This window comes from Eptatretus burgeri, chromosome 9 (assembly GCF_056783735.1).
Source record: "Eptatretus burgeri isolate ZD-2024b chromosome 9, Ebu_testis_v1, whole genome shotgun sequence".
NCBI lineage: Eukaryota > Metazoa > Chordata > Myxini > Myxiniformes > Myxinidae > Eptatretus > Eptatretus burgeri.
In genome coordinates this window covers 37,546,095-37,560,221 of record NC_140969.1, presented here as the reverse complement: position 1 = coordinate 37,560,221, position 14,127 = coordinate 37,546,095, and the positions used below count along the sequence as shown (strand labels likewise).

Sequence of the window (14,127 nt, the reverse complement as noted above, 5' to 3'; positions counted from 1 at the left end):
ACTACAGCCGCTACTCGGCTTTCTTTCCTCTGTCGTCGTCGTCGCCATTCGACCCACGCACACCTGCGTGTTACGACGCACACACTCCACTCCATCACATTCACACCGGGAGACGCGGCTGCGTGCTCCCGCATGCCAACCGACATCTCCCTCACATACCGCTCTCTCACACACACTGTCTCCCTTGCACTCGGCCGTTCACTCACGCGTGCCTCACTACTCACACAAACCATACTACTTACACACGCGGGGGCACTCACCCGCGGTTCCTCATCCACACTCCGTGCCTCACTCACACACGCGGGGGCACTCACCCGCGGTGCGTCACTCATACTGGCCGTTTCATCCACACACACGGCCTCTCTCACACACGGTGCCTCACCCACACACGGCGTGCTGGGAAGCACGTACTCCGGCACCATCGCCACCACACCACTCACACACGGGGTCGCTTCCACACACGGGGACGCACTCACACCTTGCACAACACACACAGGGACAACCACACTGGGGATTCGTGTCCCCACAAGGGTCTCCGGGGCCTCTATACCCCCCAAGCTCTCCGTGCACCTGTCCACAGCACCCGTCCCCTCAACCTCGTAAAGCACGACCGAACCCACCTGGTCGTGATCCGCCTCAAGGGGGCATACTCCCTCCCCTCGTTCCTGGAGGAGGCCATCCAGGTGCTCGCACTGGGTCCCCACACGCTCCGCGAGCTCACCCCCATTATCCTCCACTACCTCCGTGTGTGTGTGTGCGTCACTTACCCGTCCAATTCACCCTCTATCTCCCGTGTCTCTATACATTTATAAGTTTCTGTCGTCGTCACCTCGTGTCTCGTCTTACACGTTTTGGTCTCCCCATTTAATTTTTCCCTTTTGGTCACCGTCGATTCCTCTGTCACGACCCTCGCCCAACACGCCCCCCGAATTATTTTTTTACCCGCCTCCACCGCGGGCCTGTCAGCCGTTGCACCCCCTTCCAGCTCGTTTGCTTCCACACGTGGAGTCGCCATTCCTATCTCCCTGGTCACGGCCTTCATGCCCGCCTGCAGGCATCGGCCCATGTTCTGCGTCTCACCCCACAGCTTTTTCGTTTCTTCCCTCATTTGCTGTGTATTCGCATCCAACTTTTCGTTCATTGCCGCCAGCATGGCGCATAGCTGGGCCATGTCGGGTGCGCTCGAGTGAGCAGTTTCGGCAGGGGTTGGGGAAGGGTTTTGGTGGACAGGGGGAGGGGAGGTGTCATACACCGCGGCCGCTGCCGCACCCATTTCGGGCTCTGGGTTCAGTTGGACGAGTTCATGTTCCTGCACGGGCATTCCATCCTGGGCCATGGATTCTACACATTCGACATCCATTTCTAATACCCCCGGCTCCCGCTCGCCTTGAGACGCCATCTTGCTTCTCTTAAAGGGTTAATTTCGCTCGTAATTTGGAGGGAATCGGGGGTCGCTTCTCTCACCCCTGGACCGATTCCCGTGAATTTAATTGGAGACAGGATAGCCCGTTTTCCTGTTCTCCGATACCAGTGCCGCGAGGAGGGCGATGGATTTGTATCGCACAACCTGACACCAGTGTTGCGGATTCGCGCCCGCCGGCGTGCTGACGGCCACGTAACTCGAATCGCGGCACGTCGCCCACCGGACGGACAATCCAGTCGTGACCCTCTCGGACTAACGCCGGGAACCAGTCACGGGTGGACCTTTCGGTCTCACCGCGATCGAGCCAATCAGCCCCCGCGTGGGATAGGGTTGCTCGCCAAATTCGACCTACCTAAGTACCCAAACGGAGTGTAGACCGGGCGATCGCACCTCGCCGCAGGTCGACTTCGGACACGGGCCACTTAAGCGACCCGTTCCGTACTATCGGGATAACCGAGCGGTGTTATCGTCGGCCTCGACGGTTCGATTAATTATCGGGCGTATTCAGCCCACTACCAACCCTTTACGTGAAGCAAGATGAGGATTCAATGAAAGAAATGACGAAGCGAAGCGGGAAACAGTTCAACACAAAGCACATTTATTCGCGATGAACGGAAAGCGCACATATACAATTCCACCAAAAGCACATAGAAAAGGAAAAGAAACACAATGCAATTTTACACAAAAAGCAAATGCGACAATGCAGATCTAATACCGATTACGCGAGCACACGGCAACACTTATACAATTTTACTTCACAGACGGCGCCGACAACACATACCCAAAACCAAGGAAAAGAACACCCTCAAAGATGAGGCGGGCCTGAGGCCGAGACCGGGTCGGGCCTACCCGTCTGGTGATGAGACGCGGAGCGGCGATGGTGCCTCAACTCCGCGGGCCTCGCGGACAGTGTCTGGTAGGGGGTGGGAAAGGGGCCCCCTTGGTCGCACTATCTCAGCGCGGGGGGAAACAGGAGGGGGTTGCTGATGCTCGGGGAAGGGAGGATTTCTACTCTGCCTCGAGTCCCGCGACGAGCGTCTCCACCTCGACCAGGTCGCGCCGTCGGCCTCCCTGGTGTGCAGCTCCCGGCACGACGCGAGCACCCCCTCGTCTGCCCTCGCCGCCTCTCCACAGCTCCGTCCCCTTCGCTCCGACTCCAACGCACACGACGACGCCCAACTCCTTCTTGCTTCTTCTTCCCAACTCCACCGACTGCGAAGTCTTAACTCCCTATTCTTGACGAACGCGGTCGCTTATATAAGCCCCGTGGCTTCGCTCTCTCATCTTTGACCCCCTGCCTTCGACCTTTCACCTCGCTCCCCATTGGCCCGAGAAAAAGTGGGCGTGAATGCTTTTTGATCCATAAATTTGCATATAGCGATCGCCCTCCAACGCCCTGGAGGCGGGGCCAAATCGCCCCTCGCTCACCGATTGGACGGAACAAAAGTGGGCGTGTCGTTTTTGATCCGTTTTTGAAGTGGAAAATCCGTGGTTTTGTACACGCTGTTCGGCGCGCGCCCTGCACGAGTCCAACACCGGTACCCACAAGCGGCGCAAGAACGGTGGCGATGCGACGGTTGCGAGGTGTGACGTGAAGCGGCGCCGCGGTGGGTGGTTGATGTTGTGGTTGGTGGTGGTAACAATGGCGGTTGGTCCAAAATAAAGATAGTAAAAGAAAAACGGCTATCCTGAAGAGTCGCAGCACGCATAAATGTCATGTATTCCCACTAGACAATGGGTTTGGGCCTAACTACACATATACTTACCGAGATATCTCACCTAAGGGACCTGAATGGTGGTTTGCGAATTTGGTAACCACAACAATATATATATATATATATATATATATATATATATATATATATATATATATATATATATATATATATATATATATATATATATATATATCACCTTTCATGGCTGCCTGCCTCGAGTGACACTGACATCAAGAAGCACGGTGAAATTCAGTTAAACGTAATTATAATTCAATGCCAATTCAAATGTACCTGCTTCATCCACCTGCTTTGCAGTTTAACTCAAGACATTTCCAGAGGTTAAACTTGCTAAATGATGAGTTAAATATCAACCATAAAAACAACTCTACCACAAAGAGAAATATATAAACCAACGCTTACGACTGTGGCAAGATGTGAACCTCGACTCAAATCATACATATAAATGTCTATTAAAAAACAAAAATTGATGACCTGTGCCTTTTTGAATATTACAGATAACATTCGAGCAAGGCACACAGGGGTTTTCAAACTTCATTAATGTATGTGTGTCGTTTTTGCTCAGTGGTACTGACCGTGTACCAATCAAGATCGAGAAGTGAAATAAGATTTATAAAAACAGAATCTCAGACCATGATGAAATAATATCTTCATTACGAGCATAATTCTATTCTCAAATACAACTTCGCAGTAAGCAAAACAAAAGGAGATTCCTCGTCAGATATCCATTGATATTCCAGAAATGTGTCTTTTGCCATATCGTTAATTTTCATGTTCACATGAACACTGGGGCCTGTTTATTATTATACAGATTATTAATACGAGGACTAGTTTTCAGTCGAGCACATCGAAGATCATCTTCAGGTTGCAGTCTTGCTAGAAGTTTAGGTTTCATCACAAAGAGGGATGAGAATCCGGTCTCACACGACACGTTGGCAGAAACACCATCAAGGCACAAAAAGCCAATCTTGCAACCACAGGATATGGAATCAGCATATCACATCAGAAGTCTGACAGATTTTTCTCTTCAAAGATATCCCAGGCTGTATAATAATTCTGAAGATCAATGAGAGAGCCATGAACAGGACCAGGTGCCCCCCCCCCCAAATCACAATATAAAATCAAAATGGGTTCCAAATTAGCTTCGCATTCAATTCAGGATAACCAGGGAAGGACTTCGCAAACTCTTCATTCAATGCAGTGAGATAGCTTTGAATGAGGATTTTCAAGAACTCTGGCAATCCCTCGCAACCTCCACGTTCACTGATGATGTAAATCAGACTTTCGAACATTTCAAAATCCCCATGTCCAATCTTCGTTTTCCAGAGTGCGAGTTACCTTTGAAAAGCATTCAGCTTGTCAATAAACCCAAGGACTGTGACATCACTTCCTTCCAGAGACTGGTTGAGAGCCCAAAGATGAAAGCATATAATCAACGAGATATGCAGGATTTAATTCCCACTCTGGATCATCAATTTTGGGAACAAAATCTGTTCTCTTCTTCTTCTTCTTCTTCTTCTTCTTCTTCTTCTTCTTCTTCATCCCAACATGACTGAAAGTTTCCCTCATTTCCACCCGAAGATCGAACACATCTCAACATTCCCACAAGCCAACCAGCAAACTTCAGTGTAAAATATGAGCGATTCGTGAAAAAAAACAAAAAAAAAACACAAAATTCTCGTAGAGTTTGCGAAAAAGTCTGATGTTCAAAGCATGCGATTTGATATGGTTTACCATCCTCATCACAGTGGACGGAAGACCATTTAATTATTTTGGCAGATTCTTCGACGCAAGCGCTTGCCAATGTATCACACAGTGCAACACGCGTGAATCAGGGGAACTTCTTTGACTCGAGCTTGGAAGCCAGATCTGAGGCCCAGCATTGCTGGCGCACCATCAGTGGTGCATCCTTTGACTACAGATCACAATAATCCAGCCTGGTCAAAGAAATAAGATAATTCCTCAAAATATATATTCACCCTTCGTAGTGGTTCCGAGAGAATGGCAGAGTGGCAGAGTAGCATAGAAGTATACTCACTCACCTCAGTTGTCTCGCTTGGGTTCAAATTTCGGCCTGTCTATGAACTGTCACTCTGGTGTTTTGCATTCCAGGTGAGGCCACAATCAATGTGTGTTGTCCCTCTCATAGACATTCAATTGGGCGTCTTGTCTAGTAGCATTCGTTGGTGGACGTTAAAAATCCGATGGTGTCCTTCATGAATAGTAGGCGAACTATTGCCGGCACCCTGGTAAAGTTCCAAATTCCTGCTCTGACCTACTTAGTTGAATGTCAAGCTGGGCCAACCAGTTCGTGAAAGACTTGGCCACAAAAACTTTCCACAGCCAACTCCACAAGGTGGATATAATTGTAGCTGTTAAAGACATCAATTTATATTCCCGATGAAAAGATATTGATATTTTTCTTGGAATTTTTAAATGGTTCACTTTTGGTGAAACAGACCAAAGTCAATGAACTTACACATCAAGAAGAATCAAGCATTAAACCAAGTGGCTTTCAGAAACAGGTTCAAAATTAAAATGCTCTTGTTTCTGTATTTTTAGACCGCTGGGGAAGTATTGGCTCTTGCATTAGCACAGGCCCTTCTTTCTACGGAACAGGGTTCCAACTCGGTTCTCACATCCCACGTGTCATTGTGCTGTCTGGGTCACACGACTCCATTACTGACTCCAGATCAGAACAGACGTCTCCAGTGATCAGGCCAAAGTAGCAGGGTACATGTTAAGAAACAAATTTGAAACTTGGCCAATGGAATACTATTACAAAAGACACCAAGGTATCGTTTCTGACAAGCCAACCGGTTTGAGGTCTATCCAAAGGACAGTGATCTTCTTCGTTTGTATGCAGCACAAGGCTATGGGGTAGCATCATTGACTGAGGGTGCAACTGATGCAATTCCCTCTGCTGATTCGGGCAAGAATTTGGAATTTGGTCATGGTGCCGGCAATAGCTCACCTACTCTTCGCGAAAGACACCGTGACATCTTTAACATCCACTAACAAATGCCAGCAGACGACAGACGGGATGCTCATTTAACGTCCATCCGAGGGACGGTATACACATTGATGAATCACCCTGCCTGTGAAACACCGGGATGACAGTTTATAGCTGTATCGGAATTCAAACCCATGCTAGACAACTTAGAGGTGAGTGTGCGTACCTCTAGGCCATCCTGTCAGCCCCAAAGAACAGTGATGCAATGCCATGCCTGGAAAGCATCACACTAAACAGCTCAAAGATGAGTACACGGCCTCTGCACTCTCCTGCCAGCCCATAAAAGTGGCTTCTATCCTGATGAGTTTTACTATATCATCCTTGTGTCACATTTTTGGTTGACTGACTATTCCCCATAGAGAATTTGTGAAGCAATGACAGCAGTAAAAAAAAAAACAAAAAAAAAAAACTTACCTTTCTTTGCAACCTCAGCAACCACCTGAGCTGCTTTGTCAGCGAGAGGGTGCGAGGGTGAGAGGAATGGAGTGAGCGAGGACAGTGCATTGAGCTCTTCCTTCTCGGTCCAATCTGAATGTGGAAAGAGGGTAGAAATCGTTGATTATGACAATGCAATGAAACTTACCAGTATTCAAGCAAGTCACACCTATAACTGTGGAATACCATTTGGTGCTATTTATCCCGATCTGTCACTTAAAGGCCAGGAATCAAATGCTGCCAATACAAATCCATATTGAATTAAACAACAAATTATCGATTATTCTCAGTTAATTCCACAAAAATATTGGTTGTTATTAGCAACAAGAGTACTGCATGTGGTTAAGCATTTCATACATATATAAAATGCACAACAATAATTTAAAATAAAACAGTGAAAAGGTAAAAACAATAACGAGTACAGTATTTTCCTTCAATGCTTTTTCATTTTTCTTTCCTATTGTCCAAGACTCACAGGAAATCATAATACGGGTATATGATCAAAACAGACTCAGTACAGTGACAAAATGGTTAGGAGCGTCCGCTCAGTGACGTTATGGTTAGAGCGTCCGCTCAGTGACGTTATGGTTAGAGCGTCTGCTCAGGGACGTTATGGTTAGAATTTTTTTTTTAATGTCGTATCTAGATCCGGATTCGAATCTTCACCAAAATCGAATAAATTGGTCTTTGTCAACACACTCACAACCTGTCCACCAAGTTTTGTCTGAATCTGTCCATAACTTTTTGAGATATCGTGCCATACCGTATGTAGTTCTTCGCTGTTAAACCTCAATGATACTCAAAGCTCAATGATCTCAGCTCAATGATGAATCACGTTAAAAATTCTCGGATCCGAATTCGGATCTTCACCAAAATCTAATCATTTCATCCTTGTGCACTCAACCTGTCCCCCAAATTTCTTCCAAATCTGTCCACAACTTATTGAGATATCCTGTTCACAGACAGATACAGTTCACAGGCCATGCAAAGTTTGGTTGCACTGCTTCCTGCAGGGTCCAAATGCATAAATAAACTAGAGGGGGAGCACTCGGGAGAGTGCAAAACCTCCGCCGCCAATACTGTTGGGTCACTCAAGTGAACCTTATATCTTATTCATTAAATATGATGTCAACAGTGCTGACAGTTATAGTTCTTTTCTCCAACATTTTTTTTTGGGGTGGGGGAATTGGAAATCACTTAAAACATGTAAAAATGCAAAAAAAAAAAAAAAAAAAATCGAAATTTTGTTGAAAAAAAAGTTGCAAAAATTTTTTTTCTCTAACAATTTTTTTTGGGGGGGGTTGAAAATCACTTAAAACATGTAGAAATGCAAAAAAAAATTCTCTATTTTTTTTTGGGGGGGGAACAATTTTTTTGGGGGGGTTGGAAATCACTTAAAACATGTAAAAATGCAAAAAAAAAATTTTTCTCAAACAATTTGGGGGGGTTAGAAATCACTTAAAATATGTAGAAATGCAAAAAAAAAAAAAATATTTTCTCACAATTTTTTTTGGGGGGGGTTGGAAATCACTTGAAACATGTAGAAATGCAAAAAAAATTTGGGGGGTAACAATTTTTTGGGGGAGGGGGTTGGAAATCACTTTAAACATGTAGAAATGTAAAAAACAAAATTCTCGAACAATTTTTTTTTTGGGGGGGTAACAATTTTTTTGGGGGGGGGTTGGAAATCACTTAAAACATGTAAAAATGCAAAAAAAAAATTTTCTCAAACTATTTTTTTGGGGGGGGTTAGAAATCACTTAAAATACGTAGAAATGCAAAAAAATATTTTATTTTCTCTAACAATTTTTTTTTGGGGGGGTAACAATTATTTTTGGGGGGTTGGAAATCACTTGAAACATGTAGAAATGCAAAAAAAAAATTCCTTTTTTTGGGGGTGGGGGGGGTTGGAAATCACTTAAAACATGTAGAAATGCAAAAAAAAAAAATTCTCTAACAACTTTTGGGGGGGGGGGCCCAAGTCCAAAATTTAATGGCATGATCCTTGGACCATACCTAACCCCCACCAAGTTTCGTCGAAATCCGTCGAGGAGTTTTTCCGTAATACTGTTCACAAACAAACAAACATACAAACAGAAAGGGATGAAAACAGTAACCTCCACCCATCTTCGAAGATGGCGGAGGTTAACTTGAGGGGAGCACTCGGGAGAGTGCAAAACCTCCGCCACCAATACTGCTGGGTCACTCAAGTGAACCTTATATCTTATTCATTAAATATGATGTCAACAGTGCTGACAGAGTTATAGTTCTTTTCTCCAATGCAAAAATCTCTTTTGGGGGGGGGGGGTTTGAAATCACTTAAAACATGTAAAAATGCAAAAAAAAATCGAAATTTTGTTGAAAAAAAAGTTGCAAATTTTTTTTTATCTCTAACAATTTTTTTGGGGGGGTGGGGTTGGAAATCACTTAAAACATGCAGAAATGCAAAAAAAAAATTCTTTTTGGGGGGAAACAATTTTTTTGGAGCAGGGGGTTGGAAATCACTTAAAGCATGTAAAAATGCAAAAAAAAAAATATATATTTTCTCAAACAATTTTTTTGGGGGGTGGTTGGAAATGACTTAAAACGTAAAAATGCAAAAAAAAAAAAAATTTTCTCAAACAATTTTTTTTGGGGGGGGTTGGAAATCACTTAAAATATGTAGAAATGCAAAAAAAAAAAAATTTTCTCTAACAATTTTTTTTGGGGGGGTTGGAAATCACTTAAAACATGTAGAAATGCAAAAAAAACAATTTTTCTATTTTGGGGGGGGGAGGTAACAATTTTTTTGGGGGGGTTGAAAAATCACTTAAAACATGTAGAAATGCAAAAAAAAAAATTTTTTTCTCAAACAATTTTTTTTTGGGGGGGGGGAACCAAATCCAAAATTTAATGGCATGATCCTTGGACCATACCTAACCCCCCCCCCCACCAAGTTTCGTCGAAATCCGTCGAGGAGTTTTTTCCGTAATACTGTTCACAAACAAACAAACAAACAAACAAACAAACAGAAAGGGGTGAAAACAGTAACCTCCATCCATCTTTGAAGATGGCGGAGGTTAATAAATAAATAAATAAATGAACAAACAAACAAACAGACAGACAAGCCAGAAGGCGGCCATGGGTCGCCGCGCATCCGATGACCCCTGATCTTAGTTAATCTAGTACTAAGTACTTACGAAATTGCAATCGAATCGGTTAACCCGTATATGAGCAAGGGGGATTTGGACGGTCATTTTGCCCGAACAATGCACTCATTGACCTTTGACCCCTGACCGAGGCCGAGATAGGTCAATATGTCCTGAAGCAAAGTTGTAGTACTCATTGAGTACTATGTACCTATGAACTTTCATTCGTATTGGTTAATCCATGTAGGAGCAAGGGTGCCTTGAATGGTAATTTCGCCCGAAAAATGTACTTATTGACCTTTGACCCCTGACCTACTCAAGATAGGTCATTATGCCAATGAGCAAAGTTGTAGTACTCATTATGGTCTATAAGCATGTTAAGATTCATTCGATTCGGTTCAACCATCTTGGAGCTAGTGTACTTTGAATTTTCAGTGGGAATGCTCAATGGTCCTCGGACACCCAAGTTGAGAGGGTTACCATTTCGAAACTATAAGATATAGAAAAAAAATGGATGTCATATAGCGGATAGAGAATTACCTTAAGATTATGCATAGCAAATCTCATCGAGTTCCATCTACTGATAACTACTCGGTATCAATTTGAATGAAAAGTACCGAAAATGCGGTTTGATATCGGAAATCCCCAAAGTTCGAGGGGGTGCTGTGAGTGAACAAAGATATAAATCGAAAATCCGGCTCGATTGTTTGTGCACAATGCATTCCAGATGATTAGAGTGAATTTTCATGACCATCTGACCATAACCCTAGGAGTAGCATTTGGCGCGAAGGCACCTCCAGCTCTCGCATATTATCGATTTTTGCCCTTTGACCCCTGACCTAAGCAATATCGGTCAATATATCCTGAGGCAAAGTTGTAGTACTCATTGCGTGCTATGAACCTGCAAAGTTTCATTCAGATAGATGCACTCACCTGGTCGCAAGGGGGCCTTCAATTTTCGCCAATTTTCGGGCATACCCCATTTGTAGGGGGCGCTGCGGGTAAACTATTCCATATATAACCGGAAATTTCCGGTAAAAACCGGAATATATTTGGGAGAGCATCACCTGTAGATGATGCATGCCAAATTTCATAAGCCTACGTGGGATAATGGCTTTCGGAATTGATTTTGCGTGAACAGTACAGATTTTGAAGGTTTTTCGGCTGTTGCTTGGGAACCAAAGCGTCCCTAGCAACCATAACAATTTCCAAAGCACTAGGTCATAAGATGTACCTACCACCCAAGTTTGGTCATAATCGGCCCACGTTTACTACCAATTATGCTGATGACAAACGAACAAACATCCAAACAAACATCCAAACAAGCAGTCATAGACTGGTACTTAAGAAATCGGCAACTTGACCTCTGACCTTGTCTAATAAAAGCTGTCTCTAGAGAAGGTAGCGACGCAAACCAGAATTTTCTACGATAATTCTGTACCTTCTTCTTCTTCTTTCGGCTGCTCCCGTTAGGGGTCGCCACAGCGGATCATCCGTATGATCCGCATAGTGATTTGGCACATGTTTTACGCCGGATGCCCTTCCTGATGCAACCCTGGTCGCCTCTTACAACACAGGGATATGGTACACCTATTTTAACCAGGCTATACACCGGCCCAGTATACTGGTACTCATTTCGCCGACCTCGGAAGGATGACAGGCTGAGTCAACCCCCTGGTGTATTAATTCAGTGGCCCAACGGGGCTTGAACTCAGGACCTTTTGGATCCCAAGCCGCTGCCCTAACCACTGCGCCAACACCAGGCTATTTCTGTACCAAACCATAAGATTCTGTACCAAATCATCAAAAATCGAATGTTTGACCTCACAGTGACCTTGACCTTTGACCGATTTTGACCAAAATCTAATCAGCACTAGCCATCACCCTCCTGAATCACGTGGTGTAATTTGACATTGGTAGCTTCTTCTGTTCTCGAGCTATCGTGCCTACAAACAAACACACAAACACACACATAAACAGAGGACGGAAGTCATCAATATACTTACGAAATCTTTAGATTTCATAAGTAACAAACAGACAGAATTATTGACAATAAGGGTCACCTATTTCGGCGACCCAACAAGCTGGTAGGCGACATGGGTGGTCGCTATATAATTGCATACTAGTCATACAGTTTTTGACGGATCAGGCTGAAAATTTTTGACAAAGAGGTTGATTATAGTGCACATAAAAGCGCACAAGCCGATTTTTGATTTTCGAAAAAAATATATAAAAATATTTTTTCGGATTTTTTCAAAAATTTCAAAGTCCCGTTGCTGGGCAACAGTGGTGTCCATAGCAACGGTGCTCAAGAACATACAACTAGATCCTGGTACAAACCTATCAGTCAAGTTTCATCAAAATCGGTTGACTCCTCTGTCCTCCAGAGCTGTCCATTACATACATACAGACAGACGGAAAACCTGAGAATAATGGTAGTCTAGCGACCACTCAACAGACAGGGTGAAAACATAACCACTGTCCACCTTCACCAAACTTCAGAGGCATAATAAACATCTCACAGTTCTGCTTACGGCATTATGAATTTACGCTCAACTCCTCCATTTATTCTGTTCAGTCGAAAACTTTTCTCAAATTGTTTGCCATGCTGGATGATGTTCATGCCATTTTCTACATCAGTACAAATTGGACAAAACTCTTCTCACATCCCACTAATGCTTAGTCATTTGGCTATTGTTAGGCGAGCAAATCGCACCCACAATCTCATCGGGGTGTGGGACCCTCACTCTTTCTCTTTAAAGGCACTACTTTAAAGCAAGTGTCTTCTGAATGCTATCGCTCTGATACATGTTCACTGCCCAGCTGTTGGTCTATCATCCCACTGACAAGAGCTCTCTCCAGGTAAACATCAGTTGTATTCCTCTCCACTCATTCTGCAGCAAACAGCTGGGACATAGCCCCATGCTAACGACTCAGGTATGTGAGGATGGATGACACCGTCCCTGCTTCGCCGTAGTATCAATTCCTCCCAGCCCTGCATCCCCCCCCCCCACTCCCCAGCTTCATCCCAGCCATGCACTACCCAAACCCCATATCCCCCCAGATTCACCCCAGCTCCACACTCTCCAAACATCCCCCTGCCCTGGTCCCTCTCTTTGCTCCTTTCCACATTCGTGCATCCTACCAGCAGCTCCTCCTCCATTGTCCCGAACTGTATGAACCTCAAACATCTGAGGCCTCCATTCCAACCTGATAGAGCTCTCAATCCAGGCTGCTGCCGATAAACCAGACATCTGTTTAACAGAATTCTTCCTCCCACAGGACTTCTCTGACTCCTCATTGTTTCTCCCTGGAAATGTCTCCTCAGGTTTGATCGACCTGAACCCTGTCCTGGCGGCAGAGTTGCACTGTACATCAAGAACTCCATTTCTCACTCTCAGTGTACTCCTCGAATACCTTCCAAACCCCAGTTCCTTTGGCTGTGACTTCTTTCCACTCCCAACTCTTGTTTGTTCTTGTGTTATATCGTCCTTCAAACAATGACGATTCCATTTACATGTCGATTTCAGACGACATGGACCAACTTTTAACCACTCATCCAAACTCTCTCTTCCTCATAGGTGGCAGTTTCAATTGTCACCCTGCAAATTGGCTGGGCATTGGTCCCTCTCTCAAGAGCCATGTCACTTAAGGAAAGGACTTCTGTGACTTCATGGGACTGAAGCAAGCTGTAAACTTTACCACCCGGATGTCTGTCAATGGCAAATCCTCCCTTCTGGGTTTGGTTATGACCAACTTTCACACTAATGTCTCGTGCTACCTCTACTCCAATTAGTTCATCTCATCATGTGCTTATGAAGGTCAATATCTCTTGAGCCATTCTCAGAGAACAGCCGCAGTGTCGGCGAGTCTTGCAGTTCATGCAGGCAAATTGGCAGGGACTGCCAGCAGCCATTGCACTTCAGGACTGGTTTCCTATGTCTCCCACCCGATATCAACTCACCCTGGGAATTCTTCCACAGAAACCTGCTCTCGCTCTTATGCACAGATTCATCCAATCTCATTTTCAATATCCTACCCTTCTTCCCACCCATGGTACACTGAATCCTGTGGTAAGGCAGTTGCTCTGAAACAACTTAAATTCTCCTCCTGGAAGGCAAATCTGACGAAAGGCAACTGTACATCATTCTACAAAGCCACAAACAAGTGTGTGTCCACTCAGGAAAGTTAGAAAACAACATCTATCCATCCTCAAGGATAAACTTTCAAACTTGTCTCCATCCTCTAAAACTTGGTGGCAGCTTGTTAAGTCTGTCTCTGGTATATGCTCCCCTTCCATCCCTTCCTTCTCTTCAAATGGCACCATAGCCGACTCCACTCTTTAGAAGGCTAAATGCCTCAATTCCATGGTTGCTTCCAAATCTTGTGTCC

At 44.6% G+C, this 14,127-nt stretch overlaps 1 protein-coding gene across 4 annotated transcripts in view; it reads right to left on the bottom strand.

Moving 5' to 3' along the window:
* The window catches only part of RAP1GDS1 (Rap1 GTPase-GDP dissociation stimulator 1), a 125,307-nt gene that overhangs the window by 61,581 nt on the left and 49,599 nt on the right, over positions 1–14,127 (bottom strand). For all 4 annotated transcript variants that reach the window (XM_085894765.1, XM_085894762.1, XM_085894766.1 and 1 more), the window contains one exon: positions 6,587–6,700. In XM_085894765.1, coding sequence (XP_085750891.1) covers positions 6,587–6,700 — 114 coding nt within the window. The remainder of the gene's footprint in view (positions 1–6,586; positions 6,701–14,127) is intronic.